The 23,546-nt window shown below is 43.2% G+C and overlaps 1 protein-coding gene across 1 annotated transcript in view; it reads left to right on the top strand.

The window, feature by feature from the left end:
• LOC144790903 (transcobalamin-2-like) overlaps window positions 1-23,546 on the top strand; it is a 121,371-nt gene that overhangs the window by 77,852 nt on the left and 19,973 nt on the right. The window contains exons 3-5 of the mRNA XM_078665545.1: window positions 8,980-9,169; window positions 9,824-9,978; window positions 17,256-17,411. Of these exons, the coding sequence (XP_078521671.1) occupies window positions 8,980-9,169; window positions 9,824-9,978; window positions 17,256-17,411 (501 nt within the window). The remainder of the gene's footprint in view (window positions 1-8,979; window positions 9,170-9,823; window positions 9,979-17,255; window positions 17,412-23,546) is intronic.

Raw genomic sequence — 23,546 nt, 5'->3', positions numbered from 1 at the left:
TATGTTTTTGAATACGCAGCAAATGTGACCAGATGAGAACACAATTTAAGGTCTGTTTACAGAAATGGAATTTGTGGAAGAATACAGTAAACAGGGTCTGGGCCAGGGAGGGGTGAACTCAAATAAAGCCACCAAATAGAATGCAATCAACTGTGAGTTACAAACTACAAAGCCAATAGCGACCAATGGGCAGAATTCCCACAGGACGTTGTTGGCAAACTAGCCCGCTGTGCTGTCTGTTAGGCTTTGACCTAAATATGTGTAGAGCTCAACTTCAGTAGCTTATTGCAATTTAGTTGTGACATCATAATGTAAAGTTTATCTGCTTCTTACTAACCTTTCTGGGCTACAGTCTTTTTTTTAATCTGACGTACATTAAGCTGAATCTAATTTGTTTTACACCATATTACCAGCTGGTTTTTGGTATTTTTAATTTAAGACTATAGATTTGCGTACTTATTCTTCATGCTTGCAACAATACTGTCTTCTAATATGAAAGAGCAAGACCTCAAGTATTTAAGCCTCTGCCTGCTGTATGATCACAAAACTGCTTGGTGACTTGCAGAATCCTTATAGCTTATGGCAGAGGGCACTTTATCCCACATATAGATAATGGAATACAAGGAAAAGTGAATGAAGTAATTTCCTTCCTTAATGATATCACTCTCCAATATTCAAACACATGCAGAAAAAAACGGATAAAGTTAATGCGTGTAAAAATAATCAGAATAGCCTACTTTTAAAATTACATGCAAAGTAAAGCAGTTAAAGTAATTCTTTTTAATCCAGTAAAGTGGAAAGTAAAACTTTCTTTCTGTAACTGAATGAATAGTAATCAGAGTAGTTCCCTTCAGTATTCTGCTTCTGGGTAAAGAAATAATTAACCTGCTGTTATTCAGTGACGGGTAAATTAATCTTCTATAATCTCATACAGGTTGGAGTAAAGAGTGGCATTTATAATATAATGCAGAGTAAAGTAATCTGAGAAATATATGTTCGAGGCATATGAGCTGCAGATTGTACATTTAGCATTAGATCGCCACCTGGTGTTGGGCTCGGATGATTGCAGGTTGCTGTTGTCTTCTTGGAAGAAGTCTTTGTAGTCACGAGATAGGTGACTCCTCCCTTGGACAATACTGCACATGGTCATTGACTCCATCCTCAGATTGTTTTTTTCCGCCACTGTGTTCGGATGAAAGTTTTCCGCTCCAGCTAGAAAAGACTCTTTTCGGCATTTTCGAAGCGTGAAACTTTAGACAAACAACTTTCGACATCGAAGACACTTTTCGACATCACCAGCTACATCCTGGTGCGTCGACACGGGCCGTTGGGCCTATCGGCGCCGTACGGCCTACGCCTCATGGACAGAACTCTATTCAAGAGATGCCCGATATGTCGAGCAAAATTCCCTCATAGCGACCATCACGAGGTTTGCAACCTCTGTCTCTCGCCAGAACACGACGAGTCGACCTGCACAGCCTGTGCCTCCTTCCGATCGAAAAAGCCAATTCGGGATCGGAGGGCCCGTCGACACGAGATGAGGAGATCAGCACCAGCACTGGAGGCCATCTTTGAGGAGGAGATCGTCGAAGAAGACGTCTCCGAGGACGAGAACCCACTCGAAGATATCTCCGAGGACGAGGCTCCACTCGTCGCCGAGGAAGACTCGCCTGATCTCCAGATCATATCGGGAGCAGAGGACTCGGACGATTCGATTCCATCTCGACAACCCGTGAGTACCTCTGCCCCTGCACAACAGACACTGCCCAAACCAAAGGCAACGGTCAGCACTCCGCCCATGGGGCCCAGTCGAGACCGAAATTTACCCTCCAACGCCCCGCCTTCGGGCTCGGCTCCGAGGAAAAAGACTACGCCTTCCGGTGCCTCGGCACCGAAAAAAACACATGTGCCAATTCCACCTCCTACATTGGCACGGAAAAATCCTTCGACACCGAAGGACTCTTCGGCACCGAAGCTAACACACCCTTCGGCGCCCAAAGATTCTTCGGCACCCAAACCTAAACAAGCATCGGTGCCGAAACCAAAAACAGCAACGGAACCGAAAGCTTCGACTCCGAAACAATCCGGCTCCAAAAACAAAGACGGGAAGATAGACTCCGGCGCAACAGGCCAAACAAAACCTGTCTCCACGCCGAAATCTTCGATAACGGTACCAAAGACCACAAGGCCTGATACACACAAGCCTAAAACACCTTCGGCACCGAAGAAATTGCCACAGGACTCAATAACTCCTCCTAAAAAAAACAATAAAGAACCACTATCGACACCGAAGAAATCGGCGCCGAAGAGGATTATACAAGAGGAAGAACTATTTAGACCAGATCCAAAGCAGAAAAAGGTCTTTATCAATCCAAAAACTGGACATGTGGAAGCAATTCCACACAAAAAGAGACCAGCAGACACACCACTTCCAACTGTGGTTCCTGCCAAAAAGGATTGTGCAACATCTCCAATGCACCCTTCCTCTCCTTCACCTTCTTCCTCTCCTATCACTCCATATATCGAGCCTATAACTCCTCCTGCTCAATCTCCTGCATCATCACACCACACTGACGAAGAGTATGACTTAGGTGGGGGGATGATGTACCAGAGACACATACATACCCCTTAGATGAGGATGAAGATGTCAATCCAGAATATACCAAGGAAGATGATGCATATAATTTCCAACCAAATAATGCACCAGACATCCCTGAGCCTCAGTACAACCCAACAAAACCTTCCCCTCCAGAAGATAGTATTGGGTTCAATCATCTACTAAACAGAGCTGCACTTTATCACGGAGTTCCAATGCACTCTGATGCCATTGAGGAGGATTTCCTATTAGACACTTTTGAGCAGTCCACAAAGATCTACTCAAATACTACCTATGATCAAAGGGGTCATTAAACATGCTCCAGAGATTTTTAAAGATCCAGTAAGGTGTAGGGTACTAAATCCAAGAATAGAGAAAAAGTATAGACCAGCACCAGCAGATCCTATCTACATTAAGGGACATCTACCATTGGACTTTTTAGTAGTGTCAAACGCACGTAAAAGAGCCAATTCCCAGACTTCTGGTGACACCCCCCCGCCTGACAAAGAATCAAAATTCATTGATGCGTCAGGGAAATGGATTTCTGCACAAGCAACAAACATATGGCGCATAGCAAACACACAAGCCTTACTCTCACGCTACAATAGGGCTCACTACGACCAACTACAAAAGTTAATGGAACATCTACCAGATCAATACAAAGATCAGGCAGCAGAGCTCTTACAGGAAGGCAAACTAATATCTAATGCCTCCATTAAATGCGCACTAGATGTAGCTGACGCAGCATCTAGGGCAGTTAACACCAGTGTTATCCTCAGACGTCATGTATGGTTACGCATTTCCAGTTTCAAACCAGAGGTACAAACTACCATCCTCAACCAGCCCTTCAATCAGAACCAGTTGTTCGGGCCAGAGGTTGATAATACACTAGAAAAAATGAAAAAGGACACAGACACTGCTAAGTCTATGGGTGCATTACAATCTACCCAGACTAGAGGTGCTTTTCGTCGCTCCTCTTATAGAGGAGGCTCCAAGCAGACCGGCGCAGATAACACGTCATCTTTTAAAACCCATACACAAACCCCCTCTAATAAGGGTTATTTTAGAGGAGGGTACAGAGGCAACAACAATAAGGGAAGAGGTAGAGGTAACAACAACAACCGCTCCTCTTCCACTCCCAAACAGTGACTTCCCTCTGCCTCCCCTACAACATTCCACCCCTGTAGGGGGGAGATTATCACAGTTCCTACCTGTCTGGGATTCCATCACAACAGACAGGTGGGTAAGACAAATTATCCAACATGGCTACTGCCTAGAACTCACAGCAACCCCCCCAAACATACCACCCAGGCAGCGTCCTATGTCCACAGAACACATAACACTGCTTCAACAGGAAGTTCTAGCACTTCTACAAAAAGACGCTATTCAAGAGGTCCCCTTACAGGAACAAGGAACAGGAGTCTACTCCGTGTATTTCCTAATACCCAAAAAGGATGGGACATTAAGACCGATCCTTGACCTCAGGCCCCTAAACCACTACATTCAATCAGATCATTTTCACATGATCACTTTACAACAAGTACTCCCATTACTACAGCAGGGAGACTTTCTGACAACACTAGAACTAAAGGACGCCTATTTTCATATTCCTATACATCCTGCGCACAGGAAGTATCTAAGATTTGTCATACAAGGACAACATTATCAGTTCAAAGTCCTTCCATTCGGAGTCACAACAGCACCACGAGTGTTTACAAAGTGCTTAGCAGTAGTAGCAGCACATCTCAGAAGACAACAGATACATGTCTTCCCTTACCTCGACGACTGGCTCATAAAAGCAAGATCGTTCAACCAGTGTGTACAACACACAAAACAAACGATTCAAACATTACACGACTTAGGGTTTACAATAAACTACACCAAGTCGCACCTAGAGCCTTCGCACGTTCACCAATATCTAGGAGCTACCATAGACACATCATCAGCTCCAGCCTATCCCAGTCAAGCCAGGATTCAAAGCATTCAGAGCTTGGTCTCCCTTTTTCAATGCCAACACTCTCTTCAAGCCAGAGTGTTCATGAAACTAATAGGCATGATGGCGTCTTGCATCTTCATAGTTCCTCACGCAAGACTGCAAATGCGCCCACTACAAGAATGTCTAGCACAACAGTGGAATCCGGCTCAAGGTCAGCTCACAGACCTGGTGTTGGTAGACAGCCATACCTATCGCTCTCTGCAAAGGTGGAACACCAAAAACTTGACAAAGGGACGGCCGTTCCTAGAACCTATTCCACAAATAGTGCTGACAACAGATGCATCCCTCACAGGATGGGGAGCCCATCTCCTGCACTATACCACTCAAGGCCAATGGAACAGCCAACAAATACTGCTCCACATCAATCATTTAGAGCTGCTAGCGTTTTACCTAGCACTCAAGACTTTTCAAGTACAAGTACTAAACAAAGCTGTTCTAATCCGGACGGACAATATGACAGGTATGTATTACATACAAAAATAGGGAGGGGGGGGCACTCTCTGCAACTTTCCCAGCTTGCCCAGAACATTTGGAGATGGGCCATCCCTCAAAACATACACCTGACTGTAGAACACCTTCCAGGAATTCACAATCAGATAGCAGATGTGTTGAGTCGTCAATCACAACAGATTCACGAATGGGAGTTGCACCCACAGGTTCTACAACCATTCTTCCAAATGTGGGGGCACCCACAGATAGATCTGTTTGCCACCCACCAAAACGCAAAATGCCCAACCTTCGCCTCCAGGATTCCACACCCGCGGTCGGAGGGGAATGCAATATGGATGAATTGGTCAGGCAGATTTGCGTACGCTTTTCCGCCTCTCCCACTCATTCCACTAGTAGTACGCAAGCTCAGACAACAGTCTCTCAAACTAATACTAGTGGCCCCCACATGGGCACGCCAGCCAGGGTCCACCACACTACTAGACCTCTCACTGGTTCCACATCAGAAATTACGGCTCCCGCCATCCCTGTTAACACAGAACCATGGAGGAATAAGGCACCCAGAACCAAGCCAACTGAATTTGGTGATCTGGCTCCTGAGGTCTTAGAGTTTGGCTACTTAAATTTACCACCAGAATGTATGAATATAATTAAAGAAGCTAGAAGACCCACCACTAGAGCATGTTATGCTGCTAAGTGGAAAAGATTTGCAATATACTGTAACAACAATCACATTGATCCATTGGATGTTTCCATCCAAAATATTATTTGTTCCCTTCTACACCTACAAAGGTCCAACTTGGCTTATTCTTCCATACGACTGCATCTAGCAGCAATTGCAGCCTATTTATAAAATAGACAGCACCTATCTCTTTTTAGAGTACCTGCGATAAAAGCATTTATGGAAGGATTAAAACGAATAATCCCACCTAGGTTACCACCTGCACCAGTATGGAACCTGAACATTGTCCTTACAAGACTCATGGGACCCCCTTTTGAGCCTTTACACAAGTGTGAATTGCAATTCCTAACATGGAAGACTGCCTTCCTTGTTGCCATCACCTCTCTCAGAAGAGTCAGTGAAATACAAGCATTCACAATAGAAGAACAATTTTTTCAGATACACCCTAACAAAGTGGTTCTTAGACCTAATCCAAAATTCCTGCCAAAAGTGATTACTCCTTTTCACCTTAACCAATCAGTAGAGTTACCAGTGTTTTTCCAAAAACCAGACTCTGTTGCGGAAAGGGCTTTACACACCCTAGATGTTAGAAGAGCTCTTTTATATTACACAGACAGGACTAAATCCTTCAGCAAGACAAAACAACTATTTGTATCTTTCTCTTCCCCACACAAAGGCAATCCCATATCTAAAGGAGGAATTGCCAGATGGTTTGTAAAGTGTATTCAAATATTCTATCAAAAAGCTAAACGTACACTAACAGTTCCTCCTAGAGCGCACTCCACTCGCAAACTAGGAGCCTCTATGGCTTTCTTAGGAAACATACCACTAGAGGACATATGTATGGCAGCAACATGGTCTACCATACACACCTTCACTAAACACTATTGTGTTGACGTGCAAGCCAAGCAGCAAGCTGCAGTAGGCCAAGCTGTCCTTAAAACACTATTTCAGTATGCTGCAACGGATACAAGTGACCACCGCTAGGGGAGACACTGCTGCACAATCGTTGCTAAATGTACAATCTGCAGCTCATATGCCTCGAACGGAATATGCTACTTACCAGTATGCATCTGTTCTTGGCATGTAGACCTGCAGAGTTGTACATGCCCTCCAGTTGTACATGCCCTCCCGCCTCCCCTGGACTTGTATCCGTTCCAGTACTCATCTTACTTAGATGCACACGCATGGACATCCTTTCTCTTTACTTCTACTAACTCCATCATTTCCCATCATGGCGAAAAACAATCTGAGGATGGAGTCGATGACCATGCGCAGTATTGTCCAAGGGAGGAATCACCTATCTTGTGACTACAAAGACTTCTTCCAAGAAGACAACAACAACCTGCAATCATCCGAGCCCAACACCAGGTGGCGATCTATTGCTAAATGTACAACTCTGCAGCTCTACATGCCAAAAACAGATGCATACTGGTAAGTAGCATATTCCTTTTGTAATGAAGTAAAGGATAACAGTTATTTTGAAAATCTATTTCCTCAATAGTGAGTAAGGTGATTAAAGTATTGTGGCCATCAATTAAAAAACCTGGGCTGTTTTACCTTATTTGCTTTTTCTTGCTTGCCATGTGTTGTGCCTCTAGGGACAATCTACAAGTACATTGGTGGTGCTTCACGTTTTACTGTCCTGTCCATTAGCACAACTAGGCACTGCTAATATGGAGTTAACTCCAGTGAATACTCCACTTTATTGAGCGTGGTTACTGCTACCGTCATAGTCTAAATTTCTTAGGGTTGCGTCGACTGAATTATTTTCAATGTTAAATGACTTTTTACAATTGGGGAGACTCCCTACAGCTCTCCCTGGTAAAGGTCTACTTAGGTACCCATAACAGTAGTCCCATCCCAGTTTTCACATGTGACTGATCTGTGTCTGTTTTACTGTAATTGTGTGAATGGTGGTTTCTATTTGGTTGCAAACGATGGTGGTTATCCTCTAGGGTGCCTTTGTCCACAATGAACATGGTGGCTTGCAAGTCCATCTGCTCGAAACACCCACCTGCCAAAACTCTCTTCCTATTGAGTGTGGGAAGATGACACCCATGTACTTTCTTTGGTGTGGGGTAACCATGATACAGTAAAGTATATATTTTATGTTGCTGGGATAGCGATGATGGCCGTATGCTGGGCTGGGACAGGAGAAAATCCACATTGGCAACTTGACCAGTTCTAACTGGACAGACCTTGGCTGTCTTTCTCCTGAAGGCCATGAATACAGGAGACAAAGGAGTTGGATGCTATCCTCCCTAATTGAAAGAAGAACTTCAGTTTTGAAAAAGGCAGCATTTTCGTTGGCCGTGGCTTCATTTGTTTATCCAAAGTCTCATAAATTAAACATTTGCAAACTATAGTGGAGTATAACTTCGTACCCCATTGATGACAGAATGATGTAGATCAATTGGACATCAAGGAGAACCAACACATCAGTTGTTCTGATTATCAGGAGAAGAACCTTGGTGTTTCTTCCTCCAAGATTGTCTAACAACTTGTACAGAGGGCCTGCACAGTTGTTTTTACGAAAATATTTAAACTATTGTTATTAACAAGGCATAGTGCTGTAGCCTTTATATAGAGCCCCATACCACCTTTTGCTGTGCCAAAAGGACCTGATTAACAAAGTTGATTTGGAGAAAGTCCACTCTGGATACAAATCAAGTCTTACCTGGTCTGACCTGGTGTACACCTGAGGATTTCATTTTGGAATGGTTATTTACCTCTTTTGGCTGCATATTTACATATTTTCATTCTTAAATTCCGGACTTTGTTTCAATGTATAAAACATTTGGTAAAATAAGCAAATATTCAGAATAGATTGTATAACGAAAATGTATAGGCAGAAAGTTTTGGGGAAGTCGCTCTTTTTGAATTTCAAGTTAACCTTGCCATTCCATCTAGGAATATGGACATTTGAGCATCGTTTTTTTTTTATTCACCAACACCCCCTCCCGCCCCCCCAGTGCCCATACAAAATGTCTTCCTTTTCTTACGTTTAGTTTTTTTCACTTTGAGACATAAGCTTACTCATACTTTTTTTAGCAGTATCTTGTTTGCTTGTTTTCTGTCTCTTAACTACTTTCTCACGCATTTGTATCCTGAATATATAAATGCAAACTAAACAGTTAACCCAGAAGCACCCAACATTATTTCTTCCATACTTTCCCAAATGCGGTGTACCTTGATTTATGATGGCTTGTAGTATTATTTATTCTTTCTCTTTTCTCTTCCTTCTTTCGCTTGAAGAAATCCCAGCAATACATAACCGTTTGATCAAGTCGCTGAACTTAAAGCTACTGAGGGCAACTGAAGATGTTTCCAAAAGTCCAAATCCAAGTGTCCATGTTGGTCTGCGCCTGTCTAAGGAGCACAACCTGGAGAAAGAGAGCCAGTACTTGGAAAGGCTCAAGTTGGCCTTCCACCCCAGTGAAAGCAGGTATGGTGCCAAACTATACTCAAAAATATTTGTGCAGGGTGTATATTTCAGAGATTTCCTTGTCGTAGTTGTTGCATACACAGATACACAATTGGCATTCGTAGAGAAAGTTGCACCGTAGATAGGACATTTCTAATACATTCACCAATAGGGGTAGTAGCTGATGAGGCACCTCACACCTTGTTTCACCATAGCCCTCTCTAGTGGTACCTTCCCTTTCCCAAATGCCTTGAAGTACATCACGTATAGTGAATATGTCTCACGAAGTCAGTTAGCCAAGATCATTGGAGACAGCTGTGAAGTTAGCTCCTAAGACAGAAAGGCTTTAGATCACTACTGATTTGGATCAGGTTTAATCCTTTGAAAAGAGAGTGATAAAAGTCTTAGCTTTAAGATGCTCAGTTAAATTTAATGAAGTGCATTTTGTAGAACTGTAAATGTGTGTACTGGACATTTATGGTTACATTACGTTTTCTATATTTTTTATGATCTTCTCTTTAAATCAGATATGTTGCATCAGTTAGGAGTGTCACCATGCCCTTCCTTCACTGATATAGCAGAGAAACAATATAATGGAGATTTCTAGACAGCATGTATGTTGCTAAACATTGTCACTCATGTTGAAGGTTTGTCTGTTTTTTCCTCTGCTTACAGCAGAGACATGGAGCCCAAGACAGAAGCCAGTACAGGCCAGCTTGCCCTCTATCTCCTTGCTCTCAGAGCCTCTTGCGAGGACCTCAAAACCGAGGAAGCAAGAAAACTGATCACCCGTCTGAAGCACCAGCTGCATGAGGAAAAGAAGCAAATAGGTATAGTGTTTGAGGTGAAAACAGTACAGAAAGGGATGTGTGCTTGGTAAAGCTGAATAAGTTTAATGCTAGATGAAAGGTGTGCAATGTGTAGTGAATGAAGGCAGTGCATAATGTGCACATTGTACAGGGAAAAAGTACTGTCGGAATCTTTTTCAGAGGCCCTCGGGGCACACAGGGGCTATTGGGCCCAGCTGTGGCAGTCAAGGCCTTTTACTCCTGATGTCCCGAGGCTAGACCTGCTATGGATCCTGAGCAACTGCTCCAAGTACCCCCTCTTCACTTAACTCTCTGTGGTAGCTGTAGTCAAGCCATCAAGGCTACCGCAGGAGGAGGGTGTTCGGGGTGGGGGCTATAGATACAGGTTAGTGAACATGACACGTAAATCAAAATACAAACAGTATGAGCAATAAAATCAATATCTAGGCAAAAACTTGGTTTTGTATGAAAAAATAAGTCTTTTATTTCTAAAACAATGCATGCAAAATATACGACATTCAAAACCAACACCACAATTCCCCTTGAGGTCAGGGCTCTAATTATTGTCAGGATAATCACTGTTCCACCCTACATGTAACATGTTCGGTGTTATTCCACATCCAAGGAATGCATATTATTAGCCTGTACTCAAGAGTTCCTCTTTGACTCTTCAGAATGTAGTCAAAAGTGTCTCTGGTCCTGCAGCACAATTAGCAACGAGTTCCCCAGGGTCCAACTGTCCCAGTTCATCTCTTACCCACTCTCTCAGCTTGGAGGAGTTCAGCAGTACAGTGGGTGTCCTCTTTGTGGGCACCCTCGAGTCCTGCTCTGCTCTGTCAGAATTTCTGAGTTTAAGGTTTAGCTTTGCCCAGTGGGGGGAGGAAATACATTCTTCCGCTCCCGGCTGGAGCTCGGTGAGGGTGCGACGTCATCCTTGGCAATCCTCAATCAGTCAGCTGCTGTTCTCTTGCATTGCAGATCTAACCCGCCGCATGTAACCTCAATCTCTCCCTTGGGCGGCCGCCTGAATCCCTCTGCAGCATTGATACTGGCAGTCCCCCCTGACGTATATGGTTTGCTGCAGTACTGGATATCATGGGCGCAGTCTCTGTAGATGCAAGTGCACTCACCAAGACCGTTATGAGTCTTGGCGCTTCTCACAGTAGCAACTTTACCGTTTACCCAACCCCTGGCATACAGGGTCAGAGCTGCGTGACGGTATGGATTCATTCAGGTCCGCCTGGCACTTCACTCACGGCAGCCCTCTCGTGGCATCCGGAGTTGCTGAACTGACACTCCTGCACATGGGCAGTGACTCAATCGGTGAACAGCCATTCCCTCACTCCTCACTCAGGGAATCCTCTTGCATGCTCCCACTGGTCCGCGCTCCCTCCGACACTCTCCTCTCTTCCTCACAGGGCACACTGATTCTGGCAAGATGGCAGGTGCAGTTGTTTCAGGGCTGGTGATATTAGTATCCTGTACCTGTGGAAAACTCAAAAGAATGAATGCTGTGGTGCTCTCCTGCAAGAAGGACAGCTGCTCTGCTGCCCAGCTGCCTGAGTGGAAAGGACTTGACTTGCATCTTTCATGGTCAGCGGGAGTGCACATTGGACTGGTATCCTGACAACGTCTATCTGGGAATTCCTGATTTATGAAAAACATTGTAATTATTTTCTGCTGTCCATCTTTGGACTTTACAGCCCCCACGGCTCAAGGGTGATTCGCCTGAATTCCTGTTTTTCATTGCTAGAGTGAGCCTTAACATTTAAATACAGTAGTGAACAGTTATGCACAATCACCTTATACATCGGGTGCAAGCTGAAATATAATTATTTAAAGACTGTAGTTCCACTTATTCATGCCACCAATTCAGTGCTTTCCTTGACGAAAAGACTGTATCTATGTTATGGCCTCTTCGCTTTCCTCCCTCCTTTCTTAGTTTTTAATGGCTACTTATTTATAAACCATCAGTGTGTGCCCTGAAGAATGTGGGTGGTCGGCTGATCACCGGCACTGAAACTCATGTCTGCACCAGTGCTAGAGCCATTGGCACACCACTCAAAAATGACAGTTTGTATAAGATTTACCATATATGCCAAATAAGAAAAATAGACACTATGTCTTATATGTAATAAGATACTAGAATAGATGGGATTTTGATATTCCTTTGAAATTGTTTATTTTTGTTAACAGGTCTCTTTGACCACTGTTGGATAGGTTGGAAAGGATGTTCTCTGCTATGGCACTACACACGATTTGCGTTTATCATTTGAATGATAGATTGCATTGTCTTGGTACGCATGGCATGTGGGATATGTGATTGTTTATGATATTCATATTTTGAAGGGTGGGAGGTTCAAGACTGTCTGGAAAAATGTATGCTTTTTTCTATGTATGTTTATTGAGTATCTTTGTGATATACATGGTAAAAGAAAAAAAAAGAAGAAAATTTAAATGTAAATAAAACATATTTGAGAATTTTCTAATACTTTGAAATGTTTTGTGTGCTGAAATATATATTGCTGACTCTATCTTGGAGCGTGCCTAGGAGGTGGGTTTCTTTTTTGTGTGTTTTGGCCTGCATCTTGAACCCAGGGCCACCAATGTGACTCCAAGGGCTTGTTGGCTGGCCTCCTGATCAGTACTCAAGGACAGAAAAGGCTCCATCCCTCTAGAACTCTGCATCTAGACTGCACCTGACGTGAGTCTTGCTCCCCAAGTGATATCATCAGAGTCCTGGACCCTTGTAAGTGGCCTAAAGGTGCTCTGCCAGGACCGAGACAGCGTGACACATCTCCTCACAGCCCTGCATCAGAACTGCTGCTGCACGAAGCACCAGAGGGGAGTCTCTTAAGTCGCATCAGTGTTAAGTGATGCTTCGCCAGCAAAAGTGATAGCCCCACAAACTGTGTCTACATTACTGGTAAATTCATGATACTGTCTTAGGGTCACGGGGCACAAGGACTTCCGTCATGGGACACTCAACGTAAGACCTTAGACCAAAAAGATCCCAATATGGATTAGACCTTGTGAAAAAAAAATGTCTCTGGTGCACAGTAGTGTGCACACTGAGAAGTGCTCTTTTAAGAGATCTTTATATGATGAGAGGGGTAAGGTGTCATAATGCATTAATGGATTATTTGAAATCTAGTGTTAATGGGAACATTGTTAAAATGATAGCTTATGGTGATCTCTATGGATCAGACAATAGTTTACACTTCAAATACCATGTCTAATTAAATTTAGCTGTTAAAGGGGTACAGTCCCCTAAATTCTGACAACACAGCAGTTAACGAGTGGGATTAAACATCCGCCATCAACAAGTAATGCAGGAGAGGATCAGTTGGTGGCTCTTGCGGAGTCATGTCTCAAAGAGCCTTCAGTTGAGTCGCGCATCTAAGTGCCTGTCGAAACACCCATGGCCTGATCCAATTTCTACTTTGACCTAAAAAACTCTTTTACAAATCCCTCACAGTGGAAACAATACCCCAGGCAATTTCTCCACAGCTAGTAGGGTCACTAGCTCTTGTAATGTGGATAAAAGATGCAATGAGTACTGCGTGGTACAGGTGATGGACAGCGCAGTTATGCTTTCAGACAAAATAATACGATGGCTTATGCTATAAGGTTCGCACATCAAATACATGGACAAAGTAAGCGGATACGAAGGCCTGTAATGGTAAAGACGGTCCCTATGATGGTACTCTCTTGGTACCATTCACCCTGCCACTAAGGGTGAAGAATCTGTCCTGGAGCAAGGTCCCAGCCTGGTGAGCTTTAGAAAGAAAGGATACCGAAGCACACCCCAGTCACAAATCATTTATTCCATCGTTTTTCTGCTCACAATGCCACCCCGGTTTGGACTCTAGCCATATTCAAATCAGTCTTGTTCCTGCTTATGGGAACAGTCTATCCCGAAATGCCAAGCCAGGTCCTTCCTGGTCCGGAAACAAGCACCAATGTGTCCTGTGGTCACTGTGCCACTGGATTCAAGCTTGCTTGGCTGATGAGGGGTGATATGCCGAAACGGTCCCAGGATGCTTGTTTCTGGTCCAGGGACGACCCAGCCTAGCAATTCGGGCTGGAATGTTCCCATGAGGAGCAGGGTCAAGACTTATTTGCATATAGCTGGGTCCAAACTGGGGTTACGTGGTTGGCAAAGAAACAATGGATTAAACCCAGATCTTTGTGACTGGGGGTGAATGTTTGCATTATTCAGTATTCTGTCCATCATCTGTTCTTTTTGCATGCTTTAATGGCAGCAGCACTGCTATCTCTATCTGATCCAATCCCTACCAACCATATGTCATTCACATGATAAATGCATACATCAAACACAATGATATATTTGATCATCAACATAATTGCAGCATCTATTTTAGTTATGGCTTGACAAGAGTTTGCCTTTGGTATTAGTCAGTTGTGCAGACCGTGCTTGACTTCCCTAGGCATGAAGCAGAAGAAAGAATGCGCTTTGCGCATGATTTAAGGGTGTACAGGTTTTAAAGATAGAACGTGGCACAGATTTTCTGGTAGGGTCAAGGTATTTCCTAATGATGCCAATAAGGCTTAGCTGATTCCCTATTAAATTGTCTTTACTTTACACAGTTTATTGGCATGTGACATGTAAAGTAGTTGTCTCTGGCGAAGATGGCCACCCATGAAAATTATGATTGGTAGTGGTACTTTATTATTTTCAAAAGGAGGGGGTGTGCGCATAGTTTAACACAGACCAAAAAAACAAGTTTGTAACTCTAGGAAGGCATTCTCCAGCAGTTTGGCAATGGTATTCTGGTTGTTAATCTCTTACCCCATTCTATAATACCAGACCATATTTAGTTTTATACTAAAGCTCTCAGTTGTATCTCTAGGTTTTATGTCTTCATCTTAAACAAGAAGCTAGAGAGTCAGATTTAGTGGTCACATAGCACACTCTAGTCTCCTCCAGTTGACTCTGATGTTTCTGAAGCTCAGTCTCACACTTAAAGATATATGCCAGGTTGCGAGCATGTAGACCAGCTGAAAACACCTAGTGTCCTTGAGTAAGTACACCAGTAAGCAGAAATTATTGGACTGCCGATGATGGTAATCTGGGAAGAGACCGTGAAAGGGAGAAAGAGAAACACTGAACTGGAGCTCACTCCCAGATACATTTCTTTCAGTCAAGGTACAGCACAATGTAACCCTGATGTTACAAAAATAGTTTACTCTCATCGGTTGTAAAACAGAGGAGGATAGAAGAGCATATTGAACCAGCCGGAGAAAATATGTAATTCCATAAAAAGATGGAAACCTACCAGTTGCAGAGGTTGCTGTGTTGAGCATCAGGACAACTAGGAATCCAACCGTAAGCCCAGGATGCGGCCACAAATACACTGGGCAGTATAGCATTACAAGAGGCAAGCACATCAACAAATGTTGAGAGGAAAAAGAAAATAAAGAACCAAGAAAAAACTGTGACCAGGGGAACTGAAAACGGAAAAAAAACAAACGTGAGGGACAGATGCGAGTGTGAACTGGTACATAAAAGGAGAGAGCATGCAATCAGTGACACATTACCAGGCGACAACTCTGAGCCTTGAATGATCCTAAATAAGAGTCTACCATTGTTTATCTGGACTTGACCTTAACACCAGGAAGTGAGTATGGGAATTTGTATACAGTTAACATTTTAGTGTTACCGATTTAATGAGTTCCACTGATGTTTCTTCCGCTGTTTCCAGCATGCAAGCATGCTACGTTGTCTGTGCTTGCCTCAAATTTTCACAGTACATCAGAATTCTGAACCTCAACTCAATCTATCTTTTGATGTAGATAGATGATCCTCAACATTGCAAATGTTGTTCATCTATCTTTGCATGACTAATTTGCTAGTAGACACCTGGAACTACAGTTGAGATTGAATTTTAGAAATGCACTTGATGCTGCTCTCCATACCAGAGTTAAGCAGTTACTGGCAAGCCCGAATACTTTACTTTGAGATACTTTGTGAAGAAGCTATATTAGCAGAAGCAGGCTCTGCATTGGATATTAGTTGTACATCACATTCTGCCATGGTGACTCTTTTAACCATGGATGCCTGTCCTCCAGATGAACAAGAGGTCAGCTGTGTCTACTTAAAAGCTTTAGCAAACTGTTAGGTTGTGTCTCTCTCTTCAGGAGTGGCTGATTAACTGATTTTTCTTAAACAGTCTGATAATAGGGTCAAAATGTGATCCCTGAAGCAATGAAGTATGTTTGTCAGCCAAAGTAAGACTGATAATCTGATCTTTGAAATTCTGAGGATAATCTAGTGTCAGGAGCCTCAAGATTTGTTCCAGATAATCTGATTTGGAAGGTTACGCATCACCCAGAAAAGAAAATGTCAGCTGAAAGTGGTAGCTTCTCTCGCCTTCTGCTTCTGTGCCTTATGTCAACCCTCTAATGCTTCGTACAACATGCCATATGTATTGCCTGCATCACAGAGGTCTGGTCTCTGACCCATCTCCATTCCTTTCCAACACCTTGAGAGTCAAGCTTAGTTTAGTCATAATATTAAACTGTATACAGGACCAGCTACTTCCAACTCTGTGATGCAGCCGATGTATGAACATCTCATCAGAGGCAACTTCTTACGGGAGACTATGACAGCAGTACCACATCATATGCTCATAACCATTAACAATGGAGCAGACCCATATCTGGGTATGTAGAAAAAAGCAGAACTGCTGAAGAGTCTGAGGTGAAAATGAACCAGTCAAAATCCTGAGAGCCCTATTTAGAGTTTGGCGGATGGGATACCACTTCATAAATGTGACTCATATCACATCTGCCATATTACAAATGTCATAGGCTATAATGCTCTTGTTATGTAGAGAATAGGCCATTTGCCATGTTTGTAACAGAGTATCCATCCTACAAAATAAAGCCATGAAACAGAAGTTTCTGCCTAGTCTTCTGGCACTAAGTGATTTCCACCTACTGTTTAAGTTACTTCAAGGAAGCATTGCAAATGTTTGTTATATTGCTAGATTTCTTCTTTGAATCAACTTCTCCAAGATTATGATGGGTTTCCAGCAATCTATCTCCTTGAATTTATTCACATTCATCTGCAGCCAGTTGCTTTGTATCTGCTTATAAATGACCGTTAAACAATACTTAATTTTTTTAATTCACATATTTTTTTGCATGTGAAATATTCAAATGTAACCGAGTAATTGGCTTCACACTCCAGATATTGTATACGGAGTACAATTCTTTCTCTAAATCCAGCAGTAGGGATCTCATTTAACCTTATCGCATGTGTCATTTTGCAGTTGAAATGGACTCCCCCATAACCAGCTACTTCCAGTATAGCCTGGGGATCTTGGCACTGTGTGTGAACCACAAAGCAGTTGACGTTCATGTAATACAGAAGCTTCTCCGTGCTGAAGAGCAGAAGAAATTCCTTCTTGAAGGCGAGCACTCAGTAGGTGAGTGAAGTTTATTAGCAGGCTGCCGGCGGTGGGAAATACATAGGGAGCAAAACAGTGTTGGGGCATCTGAAAATCTGCTGGGACAAGACCAGTGGCAACCGGCACTGATCGGGGGGTGAGTCGGGTTGGAGATGGGGGAGGCAGGGGAATGTAAAAAACAAAGCAAAAAAACGACTTATCTTATTGCCGCGTCCTGCATCTCTGCTTCGTCTCTCCTTCATTGGACACAGACTGAACAGCAACCAGGTAGCACACCCAGACTCCCCTGATCTCAAGCGCCTTGAGACCCTCTGGGTATGTAGTGCGCTATATAAATTATCTGACTTGACTTGACCAATCACAACACTGCAATGCAGTGTTGTGATTGGTCTGAGTGCCGCGGTTCGGTGCTCAGATGGAGACTTGGGGCCTGGGCATGTTCTCCACGCCGACTGTAATTCAGCCTGCACGGAGAATATGCAAAGGGTGCATGAATGTTTGGCCGGCCCCGGAGGGCATGGCAAGCATTTATGCGCACTTGGAGTGCACAAACCACTTCTCCCCTGCCCTGCTCTAAGAGTAGAGCAGCCTGGAAAGAATAAAACGATAATAAAAACAAGTTATTATCATTTTATTTTTCCTTTTGCCACACTGCTTGGGGCGACACTCCCCCGCCTTAGCAGAGGAGCTGCCCCTAATCAAGATATGGAAACGATATATGGCTCTCTGCATTAAATGTCTGGTACACACCTGAGAATTTGTTGGTTTGTGTCAGAGCACAAGTGGTTAAGGTACCATTTTGGCTCTGTAGTGATGTTTTTCTTAAGATTACCACCACTTCTTCACACAAAGATTCTGTTACAATGGATTTCCAGATTACATTTTGTTGTATCATTTTGAATATCAAAAGGAGTGACAAATTGTATTCTTGAATTAATCTCTACCACTGGTAATTATTCGCATTCTAGTACATCTGGTTTAAATTTTTTTTTTTTTTTTTTTTTTTTTTTTACACCTCTTACAGGAACCTGCCATTTACAAATCAGTCTTGGTCCTACACCAGAGCTGCCAGTCCACACTGGCAACCACTGTCAGGTTTCAGCCTTTTTGGGCCATGCCAGTAGAGTGCAGCGCGAGTACTAAGACTAAGTGAACAGAGGACTGACATCTATTTGTACCCATCACACGTAGGGCTTCACATTAAGTAAATTAAAAAAGTGGGTGGGTGGAAAGCATGAATTAATCTCAGCCATCACCTTGTTGTTTGTTGAAGTAGACATACTAACTGCATTGAGTTACAGGGGTTCTGTGCTCACTGTGCCACAGGTCTCAAGCTATAGCTCACTGATATTAATGAAGTAGATTGAAATCAATCTGGGGTTGGTTGTGTTCCCATCTGAAGAGGATCTGGCCTAGTAGTTTGGAATGGACTGGTCCTCTCGAACACTGATTTGGATATTACAGGTCTTTTTTTTTTAGAGTGACATGGTGGTTGGAAAACAGGGGTCTGAAATGTGGCCTCACGTGATCGCCATTGGCAAAGATTAATTCAAGCATTCCTTCCATCACCTTGTTTGTCACACAGTGAAATGCACACTGGCTGCTGCAAACAGGTAATGCGCACGTCTCCGTGCAGGCACAGGTTTAGATCTACACTGGGAACAGCACATATATTGTTATAGAGTGCACTCCTCTGGTCTAAGCCCATCATGCACAGTTGAGGTACCCAGTGGCACAGACCAGGACCATTCAACCTGTCTGTAATATGGCCCTATATGTCACCAAGTCTGTAATATGACCCCATATGCGTAGCACACACGTGTGGTCCAGTTGACTCCAGCACTCACCAATCCATTTTTTTAAAAATATACAACCGGCAGCCTTCATGTATGTCTGAACCATTTAATTGAAAAGGATTTGTGTCATGGTTCCTAAACAAATATGTTATGGGTAGAGATGATAAACAACCACCCCATAGTGGATACAGCTAAAAAGTTAATTGCCCATAACTAGAATCTTGCTGCCACCACAGTTGGGGACCATGTAGCTTGGGTTGAGATGGTGGTAGCAGCTCTTACTTTAAATAGGGTACACTTTGGGTATCTCTCAGACATCAAAGCTCAACTCAAGTGTTGACCAGTGTTCCCTCGAACCTGCGCGCCTGCGCACCTCTTTGACCCCCAGCGTGCATTGTCCTATGTGAAGCGCGCACATAGCCGATCCCTCGAACAGCTTGCAGCAGGGGGCTGACTCACTCAACTCGATCTGGGCTGTCAACAAACTTAAACATTCACTCTGCGACATCCCGGCGTGGCACATTCAAATTCACTAGCACCGACGTGACAGTCAATTAAGCAGCATAATATGATGGCCAGACAGGTTTGTTCATGGGGCGTGCAAATGCGTGCACATTCAGCCCTTCAATGCCCCCTCAAATACAGATGTCTGTGCGACAGGTAGGCCGTAAGAAAACAGGGTAGCCTGGACTGCGCGAAATGCCCTCAAAACTCCCGCCCCCCACCACCTCCCCCATCGTGTGTGTCAACCTAGGCTGAGAGCTTCCCCGGGCACACACAGACAGTTTTTCATCTGCCAGCTGCACCGAGTACTTTACGAGTCTTTAAAGCCCATTGACTTGTTAACAAGGCTTTTTCTCACCCCTTTTAGTGCCCCTACATCTCCACTCTGCATATTATTACTGGAAGAATTACCCCCCCCCCCCACACACTCACACCCCAGAATTGTAATCGCCTCCCCCTCCCTGAAATTTGGCTCTAGTTGCACCTCTGCCTGTCACATTACAGTGTAATGCAGGGTACTCGCGCTGCAGTGAAGCACACAACAGAAAGTGAGCACAGCCTCTGTCATGCCATAACAAAAGAGAAGGACTCCTTTAATGTCCTTGACAACAGCATTTGAAATGTGGTTCTAGTTTGAACTTTAAATTGAAGTATTTACTGGGATGAATGAGAACTTTGCATCTCTGCCCCAGAGGTCTGTTTGACTTTCGTGAGTCAAAAGTGCAAATAGCTCCTCTGTGTATCCCGCAGACTGTAGGTTTCAATCCTAACATTATACCCTGGTGTGTTTTATGCTGCAGAGAGAAGTGTACGTTTATATTCAGTGATGGACAGGGTAAGTGCTGCAAATAATGGTGATTCTCTGTCAGATATTCTTGTCAACTTGTAGGATCTAAGTGCCTGAAACATGCCTCCTGCAACAACTAGGCATTGGTTAGCAACCGAGAAACAAGGCTACTTAGGCTTATTCTTGGCCAAACCACATTCTAATTGCTCTTGGCAGCCAGTACACCTCGCTTTGCAAAAGCTCAGGAAGGAGGGAATTGAAGTGACTGAATCTTAAACAACGTGTGCATTATTTGGCTCTCGATTTGCTAACATGAGCCCAAAGTAGGACACATTTTGCCATCTTGAGTCAGTAACATGCATTTTGTCTGGAGTTCAAGAATCTGTGATGTGCAGCATGGCTTTGCAACCCACCTTAGAGTAAAAGGAATATATTGTGTATGGGTGTGACGCCCTGACCAGGATGGACAAAGAGGAAAGGCCTTGAGAAGGTAATTTTCAAGAAATTAGCCACCAAGACCTTGCAGTCCAGTTGCGACAACCAAACTGGAGGACATCCCTTTAACCAAAGTGCCAAGGACCTACAAAGAGCATTTCATGACGAGTGTCGTGAACCTGCATCATCTCCAATCATCCTCATACCCTCTCTGTGTGATCCAATACTTTTCAAGTTGAGCAACATCAAGGTTTTTTCTGTTTCGCCATAGGCTGTAGGATACTATCCTCTTGACTGCCGCCAGTTTATCTGATTCTGAAATTGTTACCTGCTGGACTTTACTGTGCTAGAGGTATTTGTTTTTGAAGGTTTGGTTCAACTCTAATCCTAGTTTGTCGGTTCTATGTGGTTGGTCCAACATTTGTCTAATGAAAATCTTTACCATGTGTAGTCAGGTCAAATAAGGGCTTTTTAGTCTTTAGTTCCTTGGGGTCATGCTGCGGGCGCTAGCTTAATATCAGAATCAGTAGTCCTGCTACATTCTTTTTTTATATCCCGTTTTACCCCTCACACACCTCGCCCTGAACTATTAACCTTTTCCTGCACACTGTGTCAGATGCCCATTATTCCACTGGCTGTCACTGAGACACTGTAGTGTAGTTCCTATATTCCCAATAGGCTCTGCGCATTGGAATAATATATACTGCAGTTTAGACGTAGGACTAAGGTCAACTAGGTCTCTGCCGAATATATTACACTTAATTATGTGTGTACCAGCTAGCTCAGAGGTCACTAGAAACTTTCTCGAAAATACAAGAAGGGATTAGTTTCTGACAACCATATAACATGACAACTTTGTTTCCCAAGAATAAGAAATCAATCTTCAGAGTCGTGGAAACAATAGATAACTATTTTACTCAGTCAATCGTGTATACTTAGTTTCACCAGAGTTGCTGAGAAATTAGAGAGACGGGCGTTTTCAATAAAAGGTATTTATTGAACAGTCCTCTATCTCAAGCATGAGAAATGTACTGCTACAATAGTAATGCTGGTTATAAAGTACAAGGCATATAATACAAACAGTATTATAAAGTAGTACTGTAAAAGCATGATATGGTTTCTAAGCCATAAGTTGCTTTAAATGGATAAAATGCATAAAATACATACAATGATAAAAGAGATGGCTAAAAGTACTCAACTGGTGCTTCTAAAATACGCCTACCCCGATGTACCTGACCTAAGCCTAGCACAAGGGAAGAAATAAGTTTAGGAGTAGTTTTAAGTTTAGTATTCTTTTCCTAGAATCTGCCAAGAGTCTAATCAAGAATTCTCTAAGGGTCTAATCAGCTCCGTACCTTGGTTTAGAATGAAGGAGGTCTTGTATCTCTCCCTCAGGACTCGATCTCCCAGATACCCGCAAGGGTAAGCTGGAAACACTGGAGCTGGATTTCTCGGCAAGAGAAGAAACAGCGTCTCTCAGTGCGTCTGCTGGAGGGTCGGCTTCCTTCGGCACTTGCTGCTGCAGGGCGTCGGGCAAGTAGTTAGTCGATCTGCTCCAAGAACCACCGTGTGTTAGTTTGGGCAAATGTAGGCATATTTATACCATGAAGGTGCCGAGTTTGATGCATGATTGGACTTAATAACGTCACTCAAAGGTTCAATTCCTAGAAAACTCCAGGATTTCTTGGATAACTTAATATTCAAGCAGAGGGAAGATCCTAGCTGCTGAAGGCGGGTTTCTCCAAGAAATCGTTGTGAATTCTCTGAACTTAGTGGAAGTAGCCTTGCCGTATTTGGGCTGTAAGGCTCAGGCCAAATATGGTAATGATTTCTATGCCTATATAAGGATAGGGTAAAGTATACCTATATAAGGGCATGAATCGGGAAAAGTTTCACTAGGGTCCTAGATTCGTTTACAACACCCACTCCACGATCTTAAGTTCAATAAGACTAGACCTATAAGCACTGATCAAATCTAAAGTAAAGTAAGGCTTGTTTACATGAAAAACCAAAAGTGAAAGCACACTGTATGAGCTAATAAGAAAGCATACCTTCAAATATTTACAAAGCAAAACGAAAATATACATTCATGAAATGTCTCTTAAGTCTGTACAGAAAAGAAAAATGAAATCGAGACCATTCCATAGCATAATATTTGAAACCATCGTGTTATGACGGCTTGGCCAAAATATTGTCAGTAGGAAGTTCTATAAAGAAATCTTGTTCTCTATGAATAGTTCTACTTTAAGCAAAATACTCTGTGCCCAAAAAAATAAATTCAAATTTTTGGAAAAAGTTCAAAAGTTGCATTTGTAGAAAAGTTTGTAAGCCGGAGGGTTTGTTTTGAAAAATGAAGGACGAATTTTCAGAGTTCAGGGAACGCCGTGTCAATATTATCAAAAGTTATTCTCAGAGTCAGGAGAAAACATCAGATCATCGAGGCTGGCAAAGAAGCCGTCTACCATAGTAGGCGAACGTGGAACTACTTGATCAAGCAGATCAAATGCGCATAGGTGTTGATCATTGCCGTCAGCGTTGGAAGCATTAGCAATGTCAGCAGTCGATGTTACCTATATGCCTGTAGTTTCTCATACCTCACCCGCAGTTAAACTTGCCGGTGAGACCTCAATG

The sequence above is a fragment of the Lissotriton helveticus genome, chromosome 11 (genome assembly GCF_964261635.1).
Source record: "Lissotriton helveticus chromosome 11, aLisHel1.1, whole genome shotgun sequence".
NCBI classification, from domain to species: Eukaryota; Metazoa; Chordata; class Amphibia; order Caudata; family Salamandridae; genus Lissotriton; species Lissotriton helveticus.
The sequence above is the reverse complement of the archived record's forward strand: the minus strand, read 5'-3'. Positions and strand labels throughout refer to the sequence as shown.